Genomic DNA, 27,605 nt, shown 5'->3' with positions numbered 1-27,605 from the left:
GCATGAGTATAAGCAAAACCATACAAAAGATCCAACATCCTACCCAAGGCTTGACGGGTGAGCACCTAACTAGACTTGAAAATGGAGACTACCGCCCTAGAGGAGACTTAGGGATCTTACTTACGTTGGAAAACCTCGAGGACCGACTTATATAGCTTGATGGATTGAGGATGCAAGGCCGAGAGAAAGGACGAGGAGGAGGAAATGGATGACAAGGTAAGGAAATGAGAAGGGCTCCTCCTTTTTGGTCCACATGTGTCCCGCCTTTTTCTAAAATCTCCAAAGATATTTTGGCCGTCATTATGACTTTTGACTATTCAAAGGACAACTCACTCCTTCATTTAATGAGGGGGTTCTAGAAATTTATTTACTTAAGTCTTTTTCTTCATTAATAAGGCGATCTAGAGAATTCTATCATCTAAGTTGATTCCAGGGCCAGAGAAGGGATTATTAGGTACATCTCGAAAATTGAATCATGTAAACTCGAGGTTCGGCCATTACGTCTCATATTCGTCAAAATCGTTCCTTTGGACGGATCGGTCAACCAATAGGGTCGGTTGTCCTTTGATCGGTTTGAGACCAATCCTAAGGCTACCCATGGCTTTAAGGAACTCATGGACCTTAGAATTAATGACGGAATAGCCGAGTCTATCCTTAGGCTCATTCGGTTGGCACTGATCCACCGATAGAGTTCATGGTCAGTGCATTACCGATCCACGATTGGACATCACCAATTTAAGATTTATTTCCGATCATTAAGAATTAAATAGAGAATGATGCATTTTTGGTTGGAAGGTGATCACATTTGATTAAGTTGGATCGTCCGTGTATCGATGCATAACCAAGTGAAATCACTTGCGACCAAAAACTACAATCGGTCGGATCGACCCATGACCATCCACCGATCCAAATCATCCCATGAAAATTCTCGTGATCAAAAGTCATCTTATTAGCTCATGATCCTATCCCATCGATATGGTCGGTAGAAAATTCACGGCCGACACCTCAACTAATTTATGATCGGTCGGTCGGTCGAACCATGAGCGATCCACGATTCCTTGTGATCGGCGATCAATCAATGGCCAATGGCCCATGATCGATCATTTTAAGACCTTATGGCCGATCCTCATGGGGTTGGAATTGAGGATGTTACACCCTACACCATTGCTTCAATTCTATTTAGAATAAGGCAACAAACCCTTACTTGTCAACTCAAGCAAATCTTCTTTGGCTATCCTAAAGTCTATCATGTTTGTACTCTTTACAAATTGCCAAAATTGCGATTACAACTTATTCCCTTTATAGATCTTTACCCAATTTGCGTATCGGCATGGGGCCTCAACTTAGCCAATGTCGGAACCAATCCCTACAATAATTCAAAACAATAGAGGTAGGCAAATAACATGTTGTTAGTATCAAAAAGCAAATAATTAACCACAACATTACCTTTTGATGGTCGCCCATGAACACCCACCCTTCCCCATTTGTTATCTCTAGGTCAATCATCGGATTTTTCAAGAATCAAGACCAATTGTCCTTGTTTTATATCCTCACAATAGCCCAAGCTAATGGAAACATTAGGTTATTCGCATTTCTTCCAATTGCAACCAACAATTCTCCTTTGCACAAGCCCTTCAAAAAATAGCTGTCCAATCCTATAATCCATTTACAACCAAATATAAATCTCCATCTGCATACATCGAAACACACATAGAGCTTATCAAACTTGATCCCGCTATCAGTGGCCTCTCCATGACCTCTACATACATTTTACTTGAAGAATTTTGCAGCCTACACTCCCAAGCATAATCTCACACCTACCCATATTCCTTACTATACTAACCACTTACCCCCATCACCTTTTGCTTCGATTTTTTGCGATTCCTAGACACATTAATGCCTACACACTCCTTCATTGATAGCATAAACTTAGTACTCTTCACCTCAAGCATCATCTTAATCGGATCGAAGAAGTGCTTGGACAGCCATGCACTTGTTACACTTTTGTTTTCAAAGCTACAAACTTATCGACAAAAACTCCATTTACTTTTTCCTTTGACTATGCAAGCTCCTCCTCATCATCATAAGAAATGTTCAAAAGCAAACACTTTATTGTCATCATCACTAGATTCAGCTATGTCCCAATCTAGTCCGGTGATGGTGACATTATCTACGTCATCATCACTTTGGTGAATTGCATCTACACCTCTCTCCTCCCCATCCTATTTATCCCGATGTCCTTCATCCCTACTTTTAGTACTAGCTTGAATACCATCTCTCCTTCTCTTACTCGGGTGCTTTCTCTATCATCATCTTCTTCCTCGGTATCATTATTGTACTCAACATACACTTTCGTTTCTTCACTATGAAGATAATTATATAATACATTCCTAAAACCATTATCATCTTCTAAATTTTTCAAACCATCTCTCAAACCCTTCCCAAGAACACACTATAGCAACTTCCATACTTTGCATGGCAAATAATTCACTATATCCCTAACAAATACAACATAAGATGCCTTCCTTATATTGACAAAAATAGTGCCATCATTTCCCCCTCATGTTCCCACTCATTCTACCCAACTGTAAAGTCCCAATCATAGCAAACAATGACAGCAACGTAATCTTTATCATAAGTCATTTCTGTAATCAAGGGAAAAAAACAATTAACTTTTAGCACCACATCGACAAAGGACAATAGACAATTGCACATGAAAGTCCCACACTCTCATAGACTATATTTAAAGAGAGAGAGAGAGAGAGAGAGAGAGAGAGAGAAGAGATGCATAAATCAGACCATTTATAGGATAGATGCCCCCACAACAAATAAAGGTCCACTGCATTGACAAGATGCCCCCATGACAACCATTTTGATTACCTTGCATTCCCTTAAAATATTGACCAACAAATAGAGATCTCCATGATAAGCACAAATCCCCAAGATACCCATTTCAACACTTCGATTTAAAAAAGAAAGAAAAGATCAAAAGTCCCTATGACAACCACTCGAACCTAAAAATAGCCCCGCATATCACAATGCCATATCGAGCCCTAAATCACACACTATAGTAACATAGGAGCCCTAATTTTCCCCCTATTAAGCCTTACATTTTGAGGCTAAGCCCTAAGTGCCAATCCGAACCCTTCTATCTCTCTAGCACCACATTTGAGCCTTAGACCGCACATTAGAGTACCATCCGAGCCTTACGTTTCCCGATTGACCCCCACATTTCCCAATCAAGTCCCAAATTTTCCATCAAAGCCTTGATAGACAAGTCCAAGCCTAATTTCACACCATAAGGGAGGGAGAAGAAGAGACAAACCTAGGCGGTGACGACAGTAGCGATGACTAACCTAAGTGAGCATGAATGGCGGTGGTGAACGATGACAAAGAGAATTTCCTGAGTGTAAGCGTGAGCGTAATTGGAGACAGCTAGATCTGATGTCTAAGTAAGCTAAACGACATCATTTAGCACCAAGGAAAACGACGTCATTTAGCTTGCCCAAGCTAGCATGGCGCTGGGGTAATGTCGTTTTTGTTATCCATGTGTGCTTTTTTTTTTAGATATTGCCACCTTAATAAAGCATGTCGTCGGAAAATGCCACATATGCAAATTAGTCAGATTTTCTAGTTGTTAGCATTTAACTTATCCATTTTACTCCGATTTTTGCACTTAAATGTCCCTTCATGCCAAGTTTTGGCACTCAAGTGTCCGGCTCCCAATTAAATAAAGCTAGTGTTTAATGGAGAAAACTATGTGGACTTCCAATGTGTCATGTTGACTTGTAATTGCAAAACTGTAATACTTGATTTTTTTGTTTCCTTTTGAAGCATACGCAATTTTAATTTTTTTGTTTTAATAAAATATTGCTTAAAAGTATTAATATGAAACCTAGTGTTGATTTTTTATCCTCTCACTTAGAACTAATAGTTTATGGAACTACTATTTGCACACGCAAGATCTCACTGGGTCCTCGACTAGCGTCATGCCGTCACAAGCAACAAGGGTTGCAATGTTTCAATTTTTGTTGTTTTGCTTTGTCGAATTTGTATGTCTTTTTTATTTATATTATATTACTTTAAAAAAATTATTTTCATTTTATTTATTTATATATATATATATTATCCTATTTTAAATTCATTAGAATAATTTTCTAATAAATTAAAAACTAAAAGTTATGTAAGATGACACGTCAGCAAATAACAACAAACTAATGGCCACATCAACATTTCCATTTACTTGTGTAACGGAATAATCAATCCCAAAAGGGAATAAGTATATATAGTTGTTTCGTTGGAATTCCTCCCGCGATGAAGTATCTTTCACTTAGAGTCGTTTTTGATTTTTAATTAAAAGGAACTAGGGTTCTGCGCTAACTCATACTAGAAATATCACACGCAAAAAAAAAACCAATGGCTTTAATTTGAACAGATTTGTACCAACGCAAATCGTGCTAGAATTTGATTAATGATAAGGCTTTGAAGATACAAACTCAATGAAACAATCAAATGTAAATTATGCCGAAATTTAATTGACGACATATTGAGAACACAAAATACTATGCTAGAATTTAATAATCGACATAGTTCGGGATTGAGATTATACACTGGAATTTAATCGACAATGCAAATTAGAAATTTACAATTAAGGAAATAAAGTGAGTAAAGAAAAGTAAAGATACTAAAAAATAGTAAATTATTTGACTTGTGCAGGGATTTAGCAAACAACCGGTGGTATTTATAATGGTCTGGTACCTTCTGACGAGTTGTATTTCTTCGAACGGTTCTCGTTGATTTCCTCTATTTTTGCAGACTTCGTGCCCATGATTTTGTTTTTCTAGATGACGCATTAACTGCTCCATGATCTTACTTTTGCCTGATCGTTGTCGTGTGTTTTCACTTGAGTAACTCTTCCTCCGAAATGCATGCACATTTCTCCTCGGCCTCGGTTGATTCGTTGATTTTGAATCTCCATATTCGCACTTCAACGTTCCCTGAGTGAACACTGAGTGAACACATGCGATGCCTTTATCGTTTACTTTTCATGAATCAGAACAGTTGGCATAAGATTTTGATAAAGCTAACTACTCTTCAAAATCTTTGTTGAATATTTGTTAAGGAAGACAAATGCGGGCATATCGAAAATGGTTCGTCCTAAAAGAAAACTCATATATGTTTAGTTAGAGGCTGACGTAGTTGGATAAAAGAAATATATGAAGAAAAAACAATTTAATCAGTTTGGCGAAAATGAAAAATAAAAGTCAGTATGGATTACATCAATCAGGATGAATTTACCTGAAAAACTTATCAAAATGAAAGAATTTTGATCGGATCCATAAACCAACCATGCACATGATCTGACCAAGAACATAGGAACCACAATGTTAGTCGGCGAGATCTGCGCCCAAATGGCGCTAGGCAAAGCAGGCAATTCGAACATTGGTCGGGCCACTTCTTGCTGCAGTTACTACTCGTGGCTGTAGGTGTTGAGTACCCAATACAATCTCCTTTCTCGAAAGATCCGTAGCAAATCGCACACTCTTCACAATCGATGTCCCTAATTCTTGTTGCAGCGATATACCGCAGCCTCCACATGGAAGGCACTTGTGGGAGCCATTCGACGCCGTGAGAGTCCTAGTTGAAGCTTGACGGAGCGAGCACTAGTTGTCGCTTGATGCTTCGTCCCAATGGCAATTCAAGATAAATGGTATGTTTGGTAACATACCAAAAAGTACCTGATTTTATTCTTTTGTTCCTTAGAGTAAAAAGAAATTAATTTGGTAACTTTTTCATTCTCTAAAACAAATTTGTTTCAAGGAAGAAATTTGGAATAGAATTAAAAAGCGAAAAAAAAAAAAAAAAAAAAAAAACATTGCTTCTTTGTTCCCAAGAATAACTCTAGAATCAAGCCCAAACCATTTTCTTTTTCTTTTTCCTCTTTTCTTTTATTTTTTCCTCTTCTTCTTCTTCTTCTTCGACCTCGGCCATGGCTGACGACCTCCTCCTCCTCCTCCTCCTCCTCCTCCTCCTCCTTCTTCTTCTTCTTCCTCCTTTAGCCGGTTATGAGCCTCGGCCATGGGCGACGACCTCGCTAGAGCGACATTGGCTCCCTTCCTCCTTTAGCCGGTTGTGGGCCTCGGCCATGGCGACAACCTCATTAGAGCGTCACGACTCCCAACAAGGCCAAACTCACTCAGCCACCGGTGAGGCTCGGTCAAGCTCGACCTCGTCGAGCCACCACGAGGTTGGCGTCGCCCGGCCACAACGGGTCGCGGCCCTCATCTAGCCGATCGCGGCCATGGCCGAGGTTGATGACCTACTAAAGAAAGAAGAAGAAGAAGAAGAAGAAGAAGAAGAAGAAGAAGAAGAAGAAGAAGAAGAAGAAGAAGAAGAAGAAGAAGAAAGAAAGAAAGAAAAAGAAAAGAAAAAAAAAGAAAAATTAAAAAATTCTAAGTCACAAAAAAATTAAGGATCATACAAAAACATTTCTATTCCATGAATAAAAATTGGACAAAGTACAGTCCAAGTGCCAAAATTTGGTACGAGGGAACACTAAGTGCCAAAAGTTAGGAAAGTGACACTTAAGTGTCACTTTTTAAAAGTGGAACACTTAAGTGTCACTTCGGCAGACCTTGCTTGGAAATCCTACGTAGCAATATTTTATTATTTTTGCTCGCCTAGGTGGCTCGCGGAGAGCTAACTCAGTTCTAACTCACCCAAAATGATGCCATTTCCATAGTTGGCCAAAATATAAGCTATGAATCTGCCAAAACGACGTCGTCGACCAAATTACCCTAAATCTAAAACCTAAATCAGCTAAAATTCTTATTGAAGTGCTCGAATCCTAGTCTCGAACCCTAACTTTAATTTGCCCAAAATTCCATCGTCGAATATTGGAAATGGAGAGCGGGACTCGCAGCGGCACCTCAAATTCCTCTCACCGAAGCGAAGGAGAAGGCCGAGTTTCTATTTTTATGGATTACCGAGTCCAAGAAGAACATCGTGGACTTGAATGAATCCTAGGAGAAGATTTTATGGATGCACCAGATATAAAGAAGGGTCGAAGTGCAAATACTTTAAATGGATTGATGCGAAATTCTCTCACCGAGCCATAGAGATGATATTGGATCTACTTGATAAAAGACATCAATCTCCATCTATGTTCGTGGACGACTTGGACGATGTTGAATCAATACAAGCTCAAGCGTCTTCAGCTAAACTTTTCAAGAATGAAGTTTCAAGGATGAATATTGAGCGAAAGTGTTATCAAGCGTTTATTATGGTGTTGCTTTGTTGTCTATTATACTTTATGATGAAATGTAAAGCACTTGAAGATGAAAAGAGTTTCTCCAACTGCCATAGTTAAAAATGAGTAGAGAAATGTAATTGTTTTGGATTAAATGTAGTTTTTCTTTCTTTTTGAAAGATAAGAAGAAGTTTGTGTTGTTCCACAAGATCATTGTGGCTTTGTTGTTATTTGTGTTGTCATATGTATTGTGGATTACTTCTTGTATTTGTAAGGAGATTAAGGAAAGGGAATGAGTGAATTAGATGCTGCTTATACTTTGTTTTTGCTTGTTCTTGAATATAAACCAATAATGATGGATGTGTATTGGGTCAATGTGTTGTGAATATAAATATAAACTAGCAGCAAATATTGGAATTGAATGGAATTGCCATAAGTTAAATTACCATCACATTCTCTATTTTGCTGCAAACCAAAATACACAAGACAAAACATGAGTGATTACCCAAGTGCCATAAGTTGTATTTAGTAATCACTTAAGTGTTAAGTTATTGTTAAAGTGATCACTTAAGTGTCACACGTAGTTAGAAGTGAACACGTAAGTGCCACTTTTTAAAAGTGGGACATTTAAGTGCCAATTTTTTGTAGGTTTTCTCTAAAAATTGCGCCACCACCACCATGGCTACACCACCAGCCATCACCACTAGCCACACTAAGCACTCCAGCCACCACCGTGCTAGTGGTGTTGCTGTACAAAATGTGGTGCAAGTGAGCCTTACACTAGCTTGCACTAGTACACTTGATGTAAGATGTGCACACTACACACTTGCACCGGAGTGCAGCATAAGCCCCAACCTCCACCACAAACCCATAACCACCAGGCATCACCACTACCACCACTAGCTACACCACCACCCCAACCACCACATTAGCACTGACCACCACCCAACAGCCAGTCGCTGGTCTTCAGTCTGCTACGAAAGTGTTGGTGCAAGGCGAGACTTGCACCAACACCACCTGGTGCAAGATGTGCACATTGCACACTTAAACCAGATGTAGCATGAGCCCTTAACCGAACCCCAACAACAAACCCACTACCACCGAGCATCACCATCCACCACACTAGCCACACCAGCACTCCAGCTACCACCACAGACCCAACACCAGCAGTAGCAAGTAAAAGCAGAATCCATATCTTACAAAAAGCAAAAGAATTTGACAAGCAGCAAGATCATTCCATTGATATTGAAATTAAGTCTCACAAAATTAATAACAAACTAAAGAAAAGAAAAAGATAACCATCCATAGCAAGTTATTATAAACGTTTACAAAGCTGACTCCTAAGCTCCACAAATCCTATCATGTCTCATCTCATCAATCAATATGCACAACACCCCATGTTCGTGCTCCTTTTAATGGGCATTTTACTTTATTCATAATTCTCTCCTCTTTCTAGCTGGACGTGCAACTTCTTCTTCAACCTTCTCGGTATCTACGACTTAAATGGAGCTGCAAATGTCCCACGCTGAATTGATTCGAAGGAGGTGCGGTTGCAACTATCTCAGGCTGAATTGATTCACATGAACTTGCAAGCGGGTTATTGCTCTTCTTTCTTGTTGGCGCAACTAATGTTTTCTTCTTCTTTGTTAGTGCGGTCGTTGATTCTTGAGTTGGGCCTCGAGAGATAAGAACCTCCGAACTTCTCCCAAGCTACAAAAAGACAATAAATTATCGGCAAAAATCTGCAACATAAATTAAATTAAATTAAATGCAGCCAATAAAACTTACATGCAAAATGACTGTTCCAGTACGCTCATCTATATAAAGGCCATAGCCATATTGTCTTAACATCTTCCCAAGTGCCTCTATTGTCGAATAGGAGCGTCACTTTCGGAACTTGTGATTTGTTGGCTCTTTTTCTTGTATGTGATTTCTTGGGCCCTTCTTTTGGCCCTTCGCCTGACCAAGGCTTCTTCGACCAATTCTTCAGTTGAGTGTATTCTAGATGGCCTTTGTGTAACGCCCCATTCACGTGGCCTTCTTGTAGTTGTCCTTCTATGTAGCCCTTCAGCTTCAATGACACCTTCGTAGGCCCTTACATTGGTACTTGTAATGATTCTTGGTGGCTGTGGTGACCATTGTGGTGGCTCTTATAATGGCCCTTCGGTTGGCAATTGAGCTCCAACTTGCATTCTTCAAACCTGAGAAAGAGGCAAAAGACATCAAAAATATAACATCGGGCTATATAATAACGTAAAGAAAGAAAAACTGAATACAAATTATTGAATTTACTAGGTATTTCTTTGTGCTGAAGAATAGTCTTCAATTGGCCGTTTGTTGCTTGGGCCAATCCTTCAGCAGCTGTCTTCTACCTTGCATTATTTGAACAAGCCCTTATTGGGGTTCTTCTTGTGACCTAACAAAGACATTACATACAATGCCAAATAGGATATTATGTACATATTTATGATAAACCATAAAGCAACATAAACATAAATTTTTTGACTTCTGGGCTTCTAGTTGTCGACTCACTTAGCCCTTTGTTTGCCTTTCTCCAACTGTCCCTTCACTAAGCCCTCGGTTGGCCTCAATTGTTCTTGTTGCTTCCTCAATTGACAACCTTTGATGTCATGCCCTGCTACGCGACAATAAGAGCACGTCATCTTTACACCCGTCATGCTCATTCTTTGCTGACCCTAGACCTTTCCCTGCCATTCTTCGTCTTCGTTTTGGCCTTCCCATTTTCTTTTTCAGTGGCAAAGGTTAAGGTGTTTCATGATCCGTCAGCTCCCAAAACTTGCTACTTCTAATTGGATACATCATGAATTGATACAAAGCAAGGTATTTCGATTTTTTGTACCAATCAGCAATGTAATCCTCTACATTGTGGCCCTTCAACTAGATGGCAGATATAGCATGTGTACAAGGAATTTCACTTAGTTGCCATGCTCTACGTGAACATTTTCTCGTATCTAGATGGACAACATACTTATTAAAACCTTTCATTATCTCATATCCGTCATCCCCATTCCAAATGGGGTGACAATGCCTACCTCCGCCAAGTTCTCATCCAATTTCTTGGTAATCCTAGGACCACATTGTCTAGTCCACTTTGCAGCCTCATCTCTTTATTTGTGCAGCCGAGTCATGACCATGACTCGTATATCTTCAAGCATTGAGAGGATTGGTTTGCATCTAGCATCTATTATCTTCCCATTAAATGATTCACATATGTTGTTGTCGATGTGATTGCACTTGAATTCCTCATTGAAGAATGCCCGTACCAATGCTTCGGTTACGTTTGAAATAGTGTTGCACAACATTTCTTTATCAATGAAGTAGTCCTTCTTTGGCTATCCTAAAGTCAGCCATGTTCGTACTCGTTACTAATTGTCAAAATTGCAACTACAGTTTATCTCCTTTGTAAGTCTTTGCCCAATTCCTATATATGTGATGTGCACACATTCAATGTTCAGCATGGAGCAATAACTCGGCTATTGCCGAAACCAATCCCTACAATAATTCAAAGTAAGAAATGTAAGTAAATAACATATTAATATTACAAAGCAAACAATTGACTAAATTTTTCAAAAGCAAGCATTACCTTTGTTGGTCGCTCATAAACGCCCACCCTTCCATGTTTGTTATCTCTAAGTCAACCATTAGATTTTTCAAGAACTAGGACCAATTGTCCTTGTTCTCAATCCTTACAACAGCCCAAGCTAGTGGGAACATTTGATTATTCGCATCTCTTCCAATCGCCGTCAACAATTCTCCCTTGCATAAGCCCTTCAAAAAATAGCCGTCCAATCCTATAATCCGTCTACAACCAGCTAAAATCCCCATCTGCATGCATCAAAGCACACATAGAACTTATTGAACTTGGTCCCACTATTTGAAAGCGTCCTCTCCACCACCTCTACATACACTTTACTTGAAGGGTTTTGCAGCCTACACTCCCAAGCATACTTCCACACCTGCCCATATACCTTGCCATCCGACTAATAGGTATCTTTATCACCTTTTGCTTTGCTCTTTTGCATTGAGTCCTAGATACATTGATGCCTACACGCTTCTTCACCAGCATCTTAAAGTCAATAATTTTTATCTCAGGCATCAACTTGATCATATCGAAGAAGTGCTTAGACAACCATGCACTTGTTACTCTTTTGTTTTGAAAATTAATGGAACAAGTGTGTTCATCTTGGTAGGCTCTAATTTGGAAATACCCACTCCTCTTAACAAACGCGCCGTAACTCTTCCATAGACAATTTTGCTGCGAACACCTAGCTCTTACAAAGTTCTTAATGTTTCTAATGAAGTCAATATTTCTTTGTGCAGCAATGGAGTTCTTCATATAACTTCCCTAAATTGTTTTGCATCTTGGAATTTCATATCTCCTAACAAAGTAGGAGAGGTAACGGATGGATCATAAGAAGAAAACTTACTTTTCCTTCTACGCACAGCTCTTTGATCTTCTTCAAGCTCGTCTGGGAAGTAGCGTGTCGATCATAATCCATCTCCTAGCCAATAACACCAGCATTTACTGGGCCTTCATCTACGTTTGGAACTTCATCAGCTACTTGCAAAGTTACAAATCTATCGACAAAAAGTCCCCTTGTTTTTCCTTGACTGTGTAAACTCCTCGTCGTCGTCATCACTTAAGATTAAGAAATTTTCAGCAGCCAACCCTTCATCGTTGTCATCACCATCACTAGATTCAGCTACTTCCCAATCTAATTCAGTGATGGTGACATCACTATGTCACCATCACTCGTGAACAGCATCTACGCCCCTCTCCTCCCCGTTTTGTCCATCATGCCCCCTTCATCTCTAACCTCGGTACTAGCTTGAATACTATCTCCTCATTCTCCTATTTGAGTGCTATCTCTGTCATCATCTTCGTCCCCACTAACACTATTGTATTCAACATACACTTTTGCCTCTTCACCATGAAGATAATGATATAGGACATCCTAAAACCATTATCATCTTATAAGTTCTCAAACCATCTCTCAAGCCTTTCACAAGAACACAGTACAACAACTTTTGTACTTTACAAGCCAAATATGTCACTATATCCCTAACAAATCCAATATAAGATGCATTATTTATATCTACAAAGATAGTACTCTCATTCCCCCCCTCATACTCCCACTCATCCTCCCCAATCGCAAAATCCCCACCGTAGCAAACAATGACAGCAACATAGTCCTTATCATGAACATTTCTACAACAAAGAAGAAAAAAATACAATTAACTTTTCGGACCACATTACAAAGGACAACAGACAATTGCATGTGGAGGTTCCTACACTCTTTATTAAAAGAAAAGATAAGAAAAAGGGAAAGATTCATAGGTCAAACGACAGCTACTTTAATTGGAAAGATGCCCTCAAGACAAATAGAGGTCCCCACCCGACAGCTACTTCGATTATGTCGCATTCCCTTAAAATATTGAGAGATCCCCAGATAAGCATGGGTCCTCATGACACCAATTTCAACACTGCAATTTAAAAAAAAATGTCCAGAAGTCCCCACTGATAATGCTAGTATGAACACCTAGAGGGGTGAATAGTTGTTAAAGAAGTTGTTGCAAGACTTAACAACTTAATTCGACTTTTATGAAAACAGTAGACTGAAGATGTAAAAGACTGTAACAGTTATATAAGACTGCGAATTAAAGTAAAGAGTTTAGGAAAGAGATTGAAACACAAGGTTTATAGCGGTTCGACTTAAACCAAGCCTCGTCCACTCTCACTGCATTGACAGCCTGGCTGGATTCCACTAAAAACCAAAAGAGATTTTACAGTCTCACGTCCTGATTCCACGGTGTAGAGACTCTACTACACTTCCTCAAGGTCTCACAAGTATTTAATCTCTCTTTTGAGTACGGGTTAAGCTCAACAAATTGAAGCTTGACAAAGAACTAAGAGTTTCGAGACTTTGGAATTTTCTTTCACGCACACACTCGAATAACTTGAGCGTCCTCCTTATATACTCCTCCATGCCATTATAACCGTTGGCACCTTCCAAAGGAGTTCTTCCAATCTACGTTGGACATAATCAATTAGGAAAATCTCGAGTTATTTAAGGAATGTGATGATAATCCACCAATCATGCTCGCCCATACAATCAAGATCTAGGTTTTCATAAGTAGAACCTTCCAAGTGTACTTCGCCAATCAATAGATCTAATTATTCAAATTGATTTCAATAAGAATAATTAATCACGAGATGCTATCTTCACCATGAGATCTTCTTCAACCGTACGAACCAAATCCTTAAAGATATACTTGCTTCTAGATAAGTCTTCTTCATCGGATAAATCTTTTCTTCGTCGATCCGGAAACTATCGGTGAGGGTAGACTTTAAATCTTGAGTCCGGAGGTCTTCGGACTTTAACGATAGAGTCGCAAGTCTTGACTAGATTGATGGAAACATTTTGTCAACTTCAAAACAGAGATAAGGAAGTTTTCTCAACACCCACGACAACTACTTCAAACCCTAACAATCACCATCGCACATCACAATTCCACATCCGAGCCCTAAATCACACATTACAATACCTAGCACCACATCTGAGCCTTAATTTTCCCCCCGCCGAGCCCTACTCCGAGCCCTACATTTCGAGGCCGATCCTAAATTGTCAATCCGAACCCCCAATAGGGTTCTAGCACCACATATGAGCCATAAATCTTACATCAATAACATCCAAGCCCAAGATTTCCCAACCGACCCCAAAATTTCAAGTTGGAGCCCTAATAAACAAGTCGGAACCTAATTTTACCACGGGGAGAGGAAGAAGAGAACAAACCTAAATGAGCAATGACGGTGAGGGACGATGGCAAGCGACGACAATGAGCGATGATGGCGAGCAACGATGATGAGTGATGACCTACGAACGGAGACTCGTGAGAAGGCGAGGCGTGAGCGGCGATGGAGAGTCAGATCTGTGTGAGCGCGAGCAACGACCGGTTAAACCCTAAATAAGATAAATGATGTCATTTAGCACTAAGGAAAAATGACGTCGTTTAGCTTGGTCAAGCGAGTGGATGGGGCGATGTCATTTCCTACTCCACGTGTGTTTTTTTTTTAATTGCCACATCGGTTAAACATGTCGCGGAAAATGCCACGTCTGCATTTTGGCCAGATTTTGGCCGGATTGGCAGTTTAGTGGTCCATTTTGCTCTGATTTTGGTACTTAAATGTCACTTTCTTAACTTTTGGCACTTAAATGTCTCTCCGTGCCAAATTTTGACACTCGGGTTACTTTGTCCAATAAAAATTTTAGATAGTTATTGAACACTTTGAAATGCTCAAAAACTCGTCTAATTAATAGAATCAGAAAAAACAATTTCTAAGTAGAAATTATTCCCAAAAACATAATGGTTACTAAACACACTCGAAACAAGTGAAGCATGGACGCTCATTAGAAATTGTGAACAACCGATGGTAGGCTTTGATTTTCAACATAGCCTTCATCACTATCTACAAGGTGAATGAATTCTTCCTTATTTTCTGATTTATTAGGCGTTAATTCTACAAATCTTTTCGATTTTCTTTTCCTATTTTTTCCTTCATTTTCCTTTATGGTACTCTAAGTAAAGATAAGGCCCTTTTTTTCACCCTTTTGCTTTTGTTTTTCCTTTTCCCTCTTTCCTGTTTTCTTTTCCTTTCAATTTAATGAGACAGATCTTTTTAGCTTATTTGTTTGTTCAACCTTTCATTGAAAATAATATAGTACTTTCAAATTTCATATTTCAGAATTAATTCATTCATGTGTATTTAATGATTCTGTGGTTTATATTTTTAGCTTGTCGATAGTTCTCCCATCTTTGCAATCAAATCCAAATATAAGTAAATCATTTCATTTTCTTCTTGAATCTACTTATTAAATGGAAATGAAAAAGGTTATAGTAGATGTATTTTTACCGTTATGGTTAAATGCTAAAGTGTCTATAATTTTCCATTTAACAGATCGTACATCCTTAATTTGATGTGCACAAGAGAAATGAGCCAAAATATATTTTTGTAAGAGATGGCAAGTTCAAATCTCTACATTTTAGTCACGCTTCTTCTATTTTCCCATTTTTCCTAGAAAATAAGTTTATTATAATTTATTTCAATAGAAAAACTATGTTAAATAGAAAAGAATGAAATTTTGTTGCACGGCATGTTTTTGCTAGTTCGATTAGCGGTGATCGATTTCAACTGATCGGTTCCCAAGCGACCGAATGGAACCGATCACATGTGTAATAACATAATCTACTTTGGCATGAGTGTGAATCGACCACACTACACACGCTTCACGCTTGATCTTAGCCATGAAATTAAAGAAAGCATTTTTTTTATGGAAATGACAAGCTTGGCTTTTATACAAAAATCTCTTAGGCCCTGTGCTATTCATTCGATGTGAGACTCTTGGAGTGGCTTGACTCTTGGAGGAGAGAGTGGTGGGGGAGCAAGCTTGTGATAGTAAGCTTAGTCCCACATCAACTAGGAGAATATAGGGGTAAACATGGTCCGGGTAGGCGGTTCCCACCGGAATCGGGGCTGCTTACGAATGACGATTAGAAAATTGGAATTGGGAACTACATTGGTTCCATGGATCCACTCGAGAACCGGATCGATCTTTAGAACCAAATTACCAAGGGATTCGGTTCTCGAGTGATCCATGGAATCGGTCCTCAATCCCTCCGAAATTGCATCCATCAATTATATCATGGTGAACCTAATTTCTACGTAAAATATTAAAGTTTATTCAATCTTGAATTTAGGTTGAACATCTCAATCGGTCTCCTCCATCCTTTTTGTTTGTTTATTTTGTTTTGAGCAACTTTGTTGCACAATATGATGTCTACGTATAGAAAGATACGCTTCCATTGTGAAAGATGCATGAGTGCTCTCCACCATTACACTCTAACTTGAACATAACCAGGTTCCAAGCCCAAAGAGGGCTTTGAAAATTTCAAACAAGCGATGAGAAATCTAAAGCAAGGGTTTATGAGATATTTGTTTTAATTAGGCAAGTTGTAATATTAAATCCGCCAAATTTCAAAAAGAAAAAGAGTTAAAGATTGTAGATTTGCCAAATTCCCAATTCTCTTCCTTTTTTTTTTTCAATTTCTTTCTTGTAAATTTTTTAGAGATACTTTTTATTTTAAGGTTTTCAATATAGCCACTTAGCATGGCGTATGTAACGCCAACACGGAAATTTTGCAGCCCCATTCGCATATTTTTAGCAACGACATTAGGAATTTACCAACTAAATCAGAAATCTCAACCGAAATTTTGCAGCATTTTTAATTCCATTTATGAATATTTGCTTCTATTGTCTCTCTGAGTACCCATCCGCAAGCCTGAATTTTGCTTGTCCCCTGAACCTGAAGTTGTTTGTTTCCTTCCTTTGACCAAGAAAGATAAAGTCGAAGGCGAAGGCGCTGATTTGCCAATAGAAAATGGGGATGGTCCCGGTTCTCAAAGTTTGCACAGGATGAGTTTGCCTGGAAGCTTATGTATTGTCGGCCTCTGTGTAGAATCTGAATTTAACCTTACCAACATCTTAAATTACTTAAGTTTACTTGATCACAAATTGGTTTCTAAAGTACATCGGGTCGTGGGTTTTCTGCTCAACTACTTGCTTTCTTAACGAGGAATGTTGCAGTTTATGATCGTCCCATCAATCCTAGAAACTCGTCGAAGTAATTTGCCAAAACTGCGTTTTCTTCCTTCGAGTATGTTTATATTTTACCTCGATTTTTCTTTGTTTTTTAGGCTCAAAGGCCTCTTGATTGATTCCAATCTACGAGTATTGAAATTGATTACAAGATACGATCCTTAGCTTCTCTTATCTTCCCCTTCGTTAGCGACCTTTGATCTCCGTGGTAAAAAACAACCATGCTGTTCTCCAATCTAAACTAGGCTTTATCTCTGATAAACGTTACTGCATTATAACTCATTATCAACTGGTTGCACGGGTTTTGAGTCTATGGAAGATTTGAACTGTTTATTGAGTTTGAATTCCTCAATCCTTCTCATATCATTATCCATCCAAAGCTTGTTGCTACATTATCCTTGACAACATAGTCGAGGGTTAGATTTTGTTTGTTTTCTTTTTCTTTTTTTTTTAAAATGCTTTTAGCAGTGATATTGAATGTTTATCCCTACTCGTTGTCAGACCTTTTTTTTATACTATAAAATAAGATACACATGCGGTCTGATTCTTTTTTCTTGGGAGGATTTTTCTCTTATTTTATTTTTTGATAGCTCTGAGTTTCTTAGTGTGGTTTATATGTTGGAATGGTCCTATGACCCTTTCACTTGCTGCACATGAATTGCGCTAATGATCCCTTGCTTGATTACCATCACTATTTGTTTAGTGATTTACACCCATGGGAAACACTAAACGCACAACTAAAGAATCAAATTATATCTTTCTATTGAAAGAAAAGCCTACATAGAGAAAGTTCTTTTACAGATTGAGCCGTTTATGTTTTCTAAGGTCAAAAACAGTCAAAATCATCATTTATCTAGAGTTTTTATGGGCAAAGCAAACTCAAGTTTAACATAGGTGTTGTGGGAAGTAGTCAGAAAAAATAATTACATTTGTGATGTTGTGAAAATAATCGCAATATGTTTTTCGATGGTGTTTTCGATTGTGTTGCTTTTTAAGCAATGACCAACATATTCTTGTGCGTTGCACAAGCAACAAGACTAATTAAGATCATTATTTCGAAATTGATAATTTAGTGAAAATCATAACTTGAATTGAGCGGTACTATTAACGCATGCATTTATACAGAGGAATAATTATTAACCACTAAGACTTGACTTAGTCCGTGTATGGCACTGCATAAATTAAGTGTAATTCTCCACTATCTCCTTAGTGGAGCTGCTTTTCACTTGGACTAATTTCTAGAGGTTGAATTCTGTCCTTTGGATGGGGCCTATTCATCAATTGACAAACTCTAATTGCAAGAATGGATGTGCCTTCTCTTCTTGGACAGTGATTATGATACGTGGACCTTACGTGTGCTACACATCCATCCTTCGAGATGGCACACATGCATCCACATAAGGTGCATGTTTGGAACCCCAACTTGTCACATTGAAAGAAAAATCTCCCCCCTGCTTCTCTATAATTGATTTGGATTTAATTAGAGGATCCTTAAACCCCCACTCTCTAAAGCATAAATTTGTTCTCTGCCTGCGTGACCATCCCTTGTTGCCCATGGGGAGATATTTTTCTCAAGTCCTTTCACTAGTAACTCTATTGCCCTTTTTAAATAATTCATGTGTTTGCTTCTCTAAAAACTCAACTTCCATTTGCAGAGAGCAAAAAGGAGATGCTTTGCTCCAGCTTAGACGATGCATCATAGACCCATCTCGATTTATGTTGGCGAATTTTTCTTTAATGTAGTATAAGTTTTAGTATCCTTGAAATTTGAGTTACAGAAAAATGCATTTTGCATTCCATGAACTCTAAATGGAGAAACTAGAAAAGCGATTTAAAAGATGTTCACTACTATAGCTCGCCATCATTGTCAAATCACTTGAATAATCTTTCTGACTTCACACATTTTTGAATGATAGGTATATGAAAATGTGGGAAAATTATCCAAAAAGTCATAAATCTATTGCACTTTTGTTAACTTACTCTTAAACATTTTAATTTGCCAATTAAGTCATGAATTTTTTTCACTTTTAGCCAATTGAATCCATTTTGGCTGGAATTCGCTAATGCGGATGCTAGTCGTTCTACATGGCATGGCCGGGCGCTGATATGGACAAAATTTATTATTTTTTAAATATTTTTTTAATTAAACTCAATAATGTTTATTCTTCACAATTTCTCATGAAATATTTCTCAATATCACAAAGAAATATCCAAATCTTACTGCATGATTTCATGGCTTGAACACCAACTTAATGAGACTTAATTCACGAATTATTCTCCAACAATGGTATGAGAATTCGACAGACCCGGGAACTCTCCATGAACGGCGAATCAACAAGGCTAACTCCCAAAAGAGATTTGCTTATTTTATAAATTAAATGTGGAACTGTAGACCTTGCCGAATCCAACCCAAATTTGGAGAGTTGATATCCCTAATTTGTTCTGAAACTTAATCCAACTTGAACTTTACTTTTAAGTTTTTAAATTTATTGCTTATTTGTCCATCGAATTTCCAAATAGAAAATCTCTTATATGAATTTAGACTTTCACTTACAAACTCAAGCTCGAGACATATTTTGACATTAATAGGAAGCAGAGCCAAGAGAAGAGCTTAATTGAGTTGATTCAGTCATGCTTAGTGATGAGAGGAAGAAGGATAAGCATGAGCCTGCTGTAGAGGCCATTCTATGTGTTTGTGGTAAAGCATATATATTTGTGGTGTTGAAGTGCCAATGTATCTCTCTCTCTCTCTCTCTCTCTCTCTCTCTCTCTGGCACATGCTTTATTCAAGAGCTTCCTGTATAAGGTACCAATACCGAAGGCACCTTCTTAACAATGAGAAGCTTAGGGTGGAACCGCGCGAGCGAGGATCCAACTATGTTCATGTCCATTATCAAATGAAACAGTTGAGGCCAATCCTTTCTACTCTTGATGCAAAACTATTGAAGCGCTTTCAGAATAACAGAAGCTTGGAAATTCATGCGAAGCAATTAGTCAGAAGCATTTGATGTATGTTCTGGTTAATTCCAAGTTCTCGACTACAATGCAGAAGGCTAGGAACTTTATTAGTTGAATGAAAATGATGTAATTAAGGTAAAAAGCGAGCCATTTTCTTTCTATAAATTTACTGTAATAATCTTACGATAGACACTACATTGTCTTTGTTTTATTGCTCAATCTAAATGATGAAATCTATCATTATTAAATTCTTTTTCATTAGGATGCGATCAAAATATTTTAAGAATTGATTGCCTCATCAACAAGTATCATGAGGGAAGTTCTTTTTTTTTTTTTTATATATAGAGAGAGAGAGAGAGAGAGAGTGATCACTTTATCTGGGGTTATACGTGGATTACCAGTGTTACCTTACCTATAATTGACATTCAAATGGTGGTTTTTACATTTCATAATAACAGAATGCGTGTGCCTAACGAAATCTCTCCACTAGTGTAGTCTGTCAGAATTTCTGAAAACTCTTTATTTGTTGAGTAGAAAGTCCAAAAGTTTTTGTGACTTGCTTTTGTGTTTCGAGCGACTAATTCATTAATTACATGTTATTGAAGAAGTCTCGCAAATTTAGATTTAATCTTTTAAACAAAAAAGGGGAGAATGAAGCTTTTGCATAAATGCAAAGGGTTCCCACAGTTGCTGGAGTTTTGCGAATACACGATATTTACTTATGGAAAAAAGAAATAAATGCAACTAAATCAACATGGACACTCGTTCAGCCAAAGGTAAATGATATGGTATGAGTCAGTGTTATAAGCTTATAGCAGTAGGCAAAGGCAAACGCCTCCCGGTTTCAACATTTTCCAGCTATGATACAGATTATGTGAGGCATGACTACTACTCTATTGGACTTACTACGTCGCAAAAGCGGAAATAAACAAGAATACTGGACTAGCTCTAAAGATGAAGTAAGTTATTATTCTGAAATGTCATAAACATTGACTTTGACTTGGAGTTATTGGTGGGTTTTATGAACTTTAAAAAGTGATAAATATTGACTCAATTTGGAGTTATGCGCGGACTTTCATTTTCATGAATTTTGATTGAAAGGAACACGTATGCATTCGCCTCTCACACGGCAATTACTCGATATGCTAGATGTATGCATTCGTCTCTCACTCGGCCTGTAAATCCTAGGTATACAGAATATCATCTGAGATGAGAATGCATCCATATACTAAAATGAGCAATTCAAAAGTTTCAATGTACTAATCTTTATTATTTATTTGAGATATATTTTTCATGCTGATTTTTTTTTGTAATTGAAAACACAATTTAAATAATAATTCTTGTTCGAACATGATATGTTAGAAACACATTATACTGCCTATATTATCTTTGTTGTAACTGCAAAATCATTAATGATACTAATTACATGATTAAAAGAAGTCTACCCCTGTTGTTTGGCACGAATGACGTTCCACGATCCGATATTTTGCTCCCTATGCCCAAGCGATCCACACTCCTCATAAACTAGGTCTAGCCTGTAGTATTTGGATATTACCGATAATTACCCAACTTCTAAGGCAAATCCCAACTGGATTGACATTTCCACAATGGACGCAGACGCAAGTGGAGGACTATGGCTTCTCTCTCTCTGCAATGCCTCCATTTTGGAGGCTTAGCCTATATGGTCAGCCAACATGTGAACTTTGTGGCTTGATTTGTCTTCACACTCAAATTACCACGCCCTTATCCAATATATGTACCTTTTAGCGGTTCTGATTAAGATCTCTCCGACAGTTTAAATCTCTCTACCTCTTCTATTGTGTCTCCGTCAAATCCTAATGAATGGTACATTACCGTCATCCTTATGAGCAAGAAGACCAGTAGCATCATTGTTCTAGAGTTGGTAATCTAGTTAAGATAAAAACGTAAAAAAGATGGTGTCTTTAGAAACTCGCAATGTAGACCGAGAAACGACCTTGATATGAATAATGACATGGACCCAAAAGACTTGACTTTATTCAAGACCACCACTGCAAAATATTGGACGGGCTTGTCCGCAATCTCCGTAATGGCGCTGCTTTTTCTTCCAAGTTGACGGGGATGTCTCGTCTAGATGGGGTCTGGTCATCAATTTATGAACTCCAACTGCAAGAATGGGAGCCTTTTCTCCCCGATGACGACTATCATATGTGGACCTTAAATGCGCTACATATACATGATACACATGCATGGACATAAGGTGCATGTACGAAACCACAACTTGTCACGTTAAAAAAGAAATCTGTCCCTGCCCTTCTCTATAAATGATTTGGGTTTGATTAGAGGACCCTCAAAATCTCCACTCTAAAACATGAATTCATCCTCTCTCTCATTGCTCATGGGGAGATATTGTTCCCGAGTGCTCACACTAGTAACTCTATTACTTGTTTTAGATAATTTAGGTGTGTGCTTCTGTAACAATTCAACATCTATTTGCAGAGAACAAGAAAGAGAGGCTTTGCTCCAGCTTCGACGAAGCCTCGTAGATCCGTCTGGCTTGCTTTCTTCATGGGAAGGCAAAGATTGCTGCAAGTGGGAAGGAGTGATTTGTGATAGAGTATATGGTCATGTCATCAATCTCCAATTATTACCCCAACCAACAAAAGACGAAACCAGTACTTATTTTCGCATGGCTGCAAAGCTTCTCCTGGCTCGTGGTGAGTTGAACTCTTCTTTGCTCCGCTTGAGATACTTGAACCATTTGGACTTAAGCGGGATCAATTCCAATCATGGAAGAATACCTGAATTCATCGGTTCAATTGAACAATTGAGGTACCTCAATCTATCGTTTACCAACTTCCATGGAATGGTTCCTCAACAATTGGGAAATCTCACCAAGTTGGAAGTCCTCGATCTTCATAATGACTATGAAAGTTTGGTTGTGGATGATATCCTGTGGGTTTCTCATCTTCAATCACTAAAGTACCTCGACCTGAGTGGCTCAATGATTGCGAACGAAAGAGTCCTCATGCAGGTGATCAGCACGCTCCCAGCTTTATCGCATTTGAGTTTATCAGGTTGTGGATTAGATTATTTTCATATGTCTTCTAATCACTTGGCCAATTCTACTTCTCTTGTTCATCTTCAATACCTTGATCTTTCGAATAATCTTTTCGAAGGTCCCATCCCGAGCACTTTGTTTCAAAACATGACTTCACTTCAACATCTTGACCTATCAGATAACTATTTCAACTCATCAATTCCCATGTGGTTTGATAAGTTTACAAGCCTTGCCCATCTCAATCTCGAGGAAAATGCTTTTGACAGCATTGAAGGAGGCTTATTCTCATTCTTAAAGAACATGCAGTACCTCAAGTCATTGCATTTGTGTTATAACCAAATCAAAGAAGAGATTTCGACAACCCAAGGAAATTCATCGGGACTCATCGAGAATAGCTTAGAGAGTCTAGAGATATGTTCAAATTATCTTAAGGGTGCTCTGCCCTGACTGGTTGGAGCACTTCACAAACTTGGAAACACTAAATCTTTGGGGTAATAGATTGAATGGGACCATTCCACCATCAATAGATCGGTTGTCATTATTGAGATCGTTAGATCTTTCTAATAATCAATTGGGGGGGCATATTCCTGAGTCATTAGGGAAATTGGGGGCTTTGCAAGAGTTGATTCTTTACAGTAATCATTTAGAAGGTGTGATTACCGAAATCAATTTTTCTAATTTGTCAAGGCTCAAGGAGTTGGCCATCAATGACAATAATAACTTGAGTTTTAAGGCAAAACCTAGCTGGATACCCTCTTTCCAACTGGAAAGTATTTTCATGAGCTCTTGTAAATTCGAAGCTAAAGTTCCCCGATGGATTCAGACACAAGTGAACGCCACATATATCGGACTCTCCAATGCTTCCCTTTTTGGGCCCTTACCGAATTGGTTAGCCAACTTGACGTTTTCCTTGCTCGATCTATCTCACAATCAGATTACCTTGCCAAAATGGTCAGCCAACTTGACGTTTTCCTGGCTCGATCCATCTTACAATCAAATTACTGGCCCCTTGCCCAACATGTCTACTAATTGTTCCTTTTTAGATCTCTCTCACAACTTGATCTCTGATTCTCTTCTAACAAATATTAGCACTATGTACCAAGTACGTATTATGTATCTCAATGACAACCTAATCGGCGGTACTTTACCATCATCATTATGCAACTTGGAGTTGATTGTTTTAAATCTTGCCAATAATAGCCTATCTCGGTAGTATTCAGCATTGTTGGAAGGGTTCTTTATCATTCTTGACTTTGTCATTCAATAAGTTGTCCGGAGTAATTCCTAGCTCACTTGGATCATTGCCCCACCTTAACACCCTACACTTGAATAGAAACCGTCTTAATGGGGAGCTTCCTCAAGCTTTAGATTATTGCACAGGTCTGGTAATTTTAGACCTTGGAGAGAATAATTTGTCTGGAAGCATTCCGACATGGTTTGACGAAAGCTTTCAGTCCTTGTTGATCCTGAGGCTACGAGAGAATAGGTTTGTCGGCAGCATCCCTCCGCAACTCTGCTCACTTTCAGGATTGACAATATTAGACATGGCAGTGAACAATTTAACGGGAGCAATCCCACATTGTCTTGGCAATATGAGCAGCATGATCAACTTGAAACAAAGCAACTTGAAACAAAGCAATCCGTTTGGATCTGTGGCCGTGACTCCTGTGCAAGATATAAGTTTCTACTCTGACTTAAGTAGTTTGTACTGGGATCAACAGCACGTGGTTGAGATCTTGAAGGGAAGATATAACGAGTACACCAAAATTGTTCTACGACTCATGGTCAATTTGGATCTCTCCAGCAACTTTTTGAACGGGTCAATTCCCAAAGAACTTTCTTTCCTCTCAAGATTGCATGGCTTGAACTTGTCTTACAACCATCTCTCTGGAAATATTCCCATTTGCATGGGGAACATGACATCACTCGAGTCTCTTGATCTTTCAAACAACCACCTTTCGGGGACAATTCCGCAAGGCATTTCAGCGTTAACATCCTTAGCTCACCTCAACTTGTCACAAAACGACCTTATGGGGCAGATTCCAAAAGGGAATCAAATCCAAACACTCGACGATCCTTCCATTTATGCTGGCAATCCTCTACTCTGTGGTGATCTTTTGAGAAACAAATGCCTCAACGCCGAGACGCCTCAACCACAGAAAATCCCTCACCCTGAAGATACACATGAAGAGGATAAGCTTGATCGGATGTTGTTCTATGCAATCGTAATGCTTGGATTTGCGATTGGGTTTTGGGGCTTTTTCGGTGTTTTGCAGTTCAAGAAGGATTGGAGACGAGCGTATTTCATCTTTGCTGATCAGGCAGCACACAAGGCATATGTGGCTATAGTAGTGAAGGTAGCCAAGTTGAAGAGACTGAGATTGTTAAGAAGCATGTAAGAAATGAGCAATCTTGTGCTCTCTCCTCTGCCTTTAGTTTTTCATTTTGGGTTTGTTTAGAACTTGTGCTCGTATTATATCTTCCCTGCCATGAGTTTGCTTATTCATGTAATGTAATGAGCATTCTGTAGGGTCTATTTCTCAAAACACCACTCTTTCTACTGTATCTTTCGAGCTGAACTTTGCTTTATGCTCTCTCTCTTTTAAGCCAAAATATGATTTCTACTTAACGTCTCTTCCCTATTAATGAGTGCTGGTATAGACAGATTTAAGTGGGCCTCAACAACGATAGGCCTCTAACTCTTGGATCATGAGGGGATGGGTAGGGAAGCAGGAAAGCGGATTCAAAACTAGATAGGTTACTCCAATTTTGTGTTCACTCACCTTTGCTAATAAGGCAATAAGGCTGTGTCTATCCTCAATTTCCTGTCATGTTTGAACCGTCGAATTTGCGATTGCCATGCCCTTTCAGCAGTTGTAATTCACCTGTCCATAAAACAGGATTAAGCATTGGAGGAGCTACCGGATTCAAAGCTTTTAGACCATAAACGTAACGTTGGAGCTGCTGGTTTCTGATCCATTTGTGTCCTCGCCTCTTTGTCATCATACTTGTCAATTGACTTCACCTTGCGGGGTGCGTTGATCTTTCCATCCATGCAAACAAATCTCGTGAAATCAAAGCGTGTGCTAGTATGAGGAGCCGGACTCCTCGTTTCATGGTTGATGAGCTTCTCTCTGTCACTCTAATGCACTTTTTGAACTTCTAACATATCAGGTTCTCATCTAAGCAGGATGCTTGGATTGGAATGAAGGGTTTTTCTTTCCGATCGCTTTTTGAAACCGGTGCTTCTAGTGTTTTTGCCAAAAACTTGCATATACATTGAGCTTGTAGTAGTTGGCATGCGGACGTCTTCATGAACTGCCAAAACTTGCTTCTTGGGTTTGTGCAAAGAAAAATAACAAAGGCTGAAGAATAAGCCGAAACATCTCCTGATTGGTCTCCACTATTGGTAAGACAATCATACTTTCTTCACCCAAAAGAGAACTTTATTTAGCGGCTGTTATTCCCTCTCTCTCTCTCTCTCTCTCTCTCTCTCTCTCTCTCTCTCGGAAAGATGCTTGCTTTTGGCAGCCGAAGCACAAGAGAGTTGAATTAGGGGTGAGTATAATTTCAAAGTAGAACGTGAAATCAAAGAACTAGATCGGTTGGAACTTGTCAGGTTCCAAATTTCAAAATATGTAAGATAGATTTTAAATTCAAAAAATTGAATAAGTTCGTGTTTTTCTTAGTTTATGTTTCCACACAATTTTGTGATGTTCCATGACATCGATAATGAGTATATAATATGGAACTGCTCGTTTGAGCTTCCATATTATGATCAAGACTTTTACTTTATTAATATTTTATATGCTTCATATGTTTAAAAATAAGTCGTGATAGTAAGTGTAAATCATTAAAAATAATGATTCACTACAATCATTTGATTTATAATAAAAGTGGAACCTAAGTAAATCGTGGAATCTATGACAAGATAGATTTTAGATTCCAAAAAATAAGGAACTTTTTACAATAGGTAGATTTTAAATTGTAGATATTTATGCGGAAGCCCGAATCACCCGCCCCTATTTTATATGCTTTAGAATTCAAACTTGGGCTTGGGCCTCTTCCGGCCCAAACCCAAGTTCGAACCGTAGAAGACGAGATCAAAGAATGGTTGTCGTCGGGCCCGTTTGGTTCGGTTTGAGGAAATGCCCTTGGGAGAATGCAAATACCTTTGAGATAAAGGGGTTTCCCGAAATGCTACACCGTTTGGTAAATTACAATCTCAAGTAGCTTTAAAAAATAATTTTAGCAAAAACACCGTTTGGCAAAACTTGCATTTCTAATTAGCTTTTGCTATTTTTTTTTTTTTTAAGTCTGAAAATAAAATCCGGTGGCTGGCAACAGTGGCCAAGCGCCGAACGGCCAATCTCGCGCCGGACCGCCGAGATCTAGCCGCCGAACCGCGGATCGGCGGCCTGAGGTCGCGGAGACCAGATTTGGCCGTCGGACCGCTAGATCTGGCCTCCTGACGGCCAGATCTCGGTGTCTCCGGGGCACGACCTCGGGCGACGTTGCCTGGTCGCGCCACCCGGGCGACGCCTCAGTCGCACGAACCCAGGTAGCGTTGCCTGGTTCACGCGCCAGGCGATGCCGCCTGGGTCGCGGGTCACGCCACCCTGGGCGGTGGTCACTGGGGACGCGCGACCCCCACGCGGTGGTGGTGGTTGTCGGAGAAGCC

General features: G+C 39.0%; 1 protein-coding gene across 1 annotated transcript; it reads left to right on the top strand.

Annotated features, from left to right (window-relative positions):
* The first annotated feature begins 22,552 nt into the window (after positions 1–22,552).
* Positions 22,553–25,323, top strand: LOC104455927 (receptor-like protein EIX2). Its single transcript, XM_039317976.1, has 2 exons — positions 22,553–22,897; positions 24,193–25,323. Exons 1-2 carry the CDS (start codon positions 22,553–22,555, stop codon positions 25,321–25,323), a joined length of 1,476 nt encoding a protein of 491 aa, XP_039173910.1.
* Positions 25,324–27,605: the final 2,282 nt, after the last annotated feature.

This window comes from Eucalyptus grandis, chromosome 7, assembly GCF_016545825.1.
Source record: "Eucalyptus grandis isolate ANBG69807.140 chromosome 7, ASM1654582v1, whole genome shotgun sequence".
In the NCBI taxonomy this organism is placed as follows: Eukaryota; Viridiplantae; Streptophyta; class Magnoliopsida; order Myrtales; family Myrtaceae; genus Eucalyptus; species Eucalyptus grandis.
The sequence above is the reverse complement of the archived record's forward strand: the minus strand, read 5'-3'. Positions and strand labels throughout refer to the sequence as shown.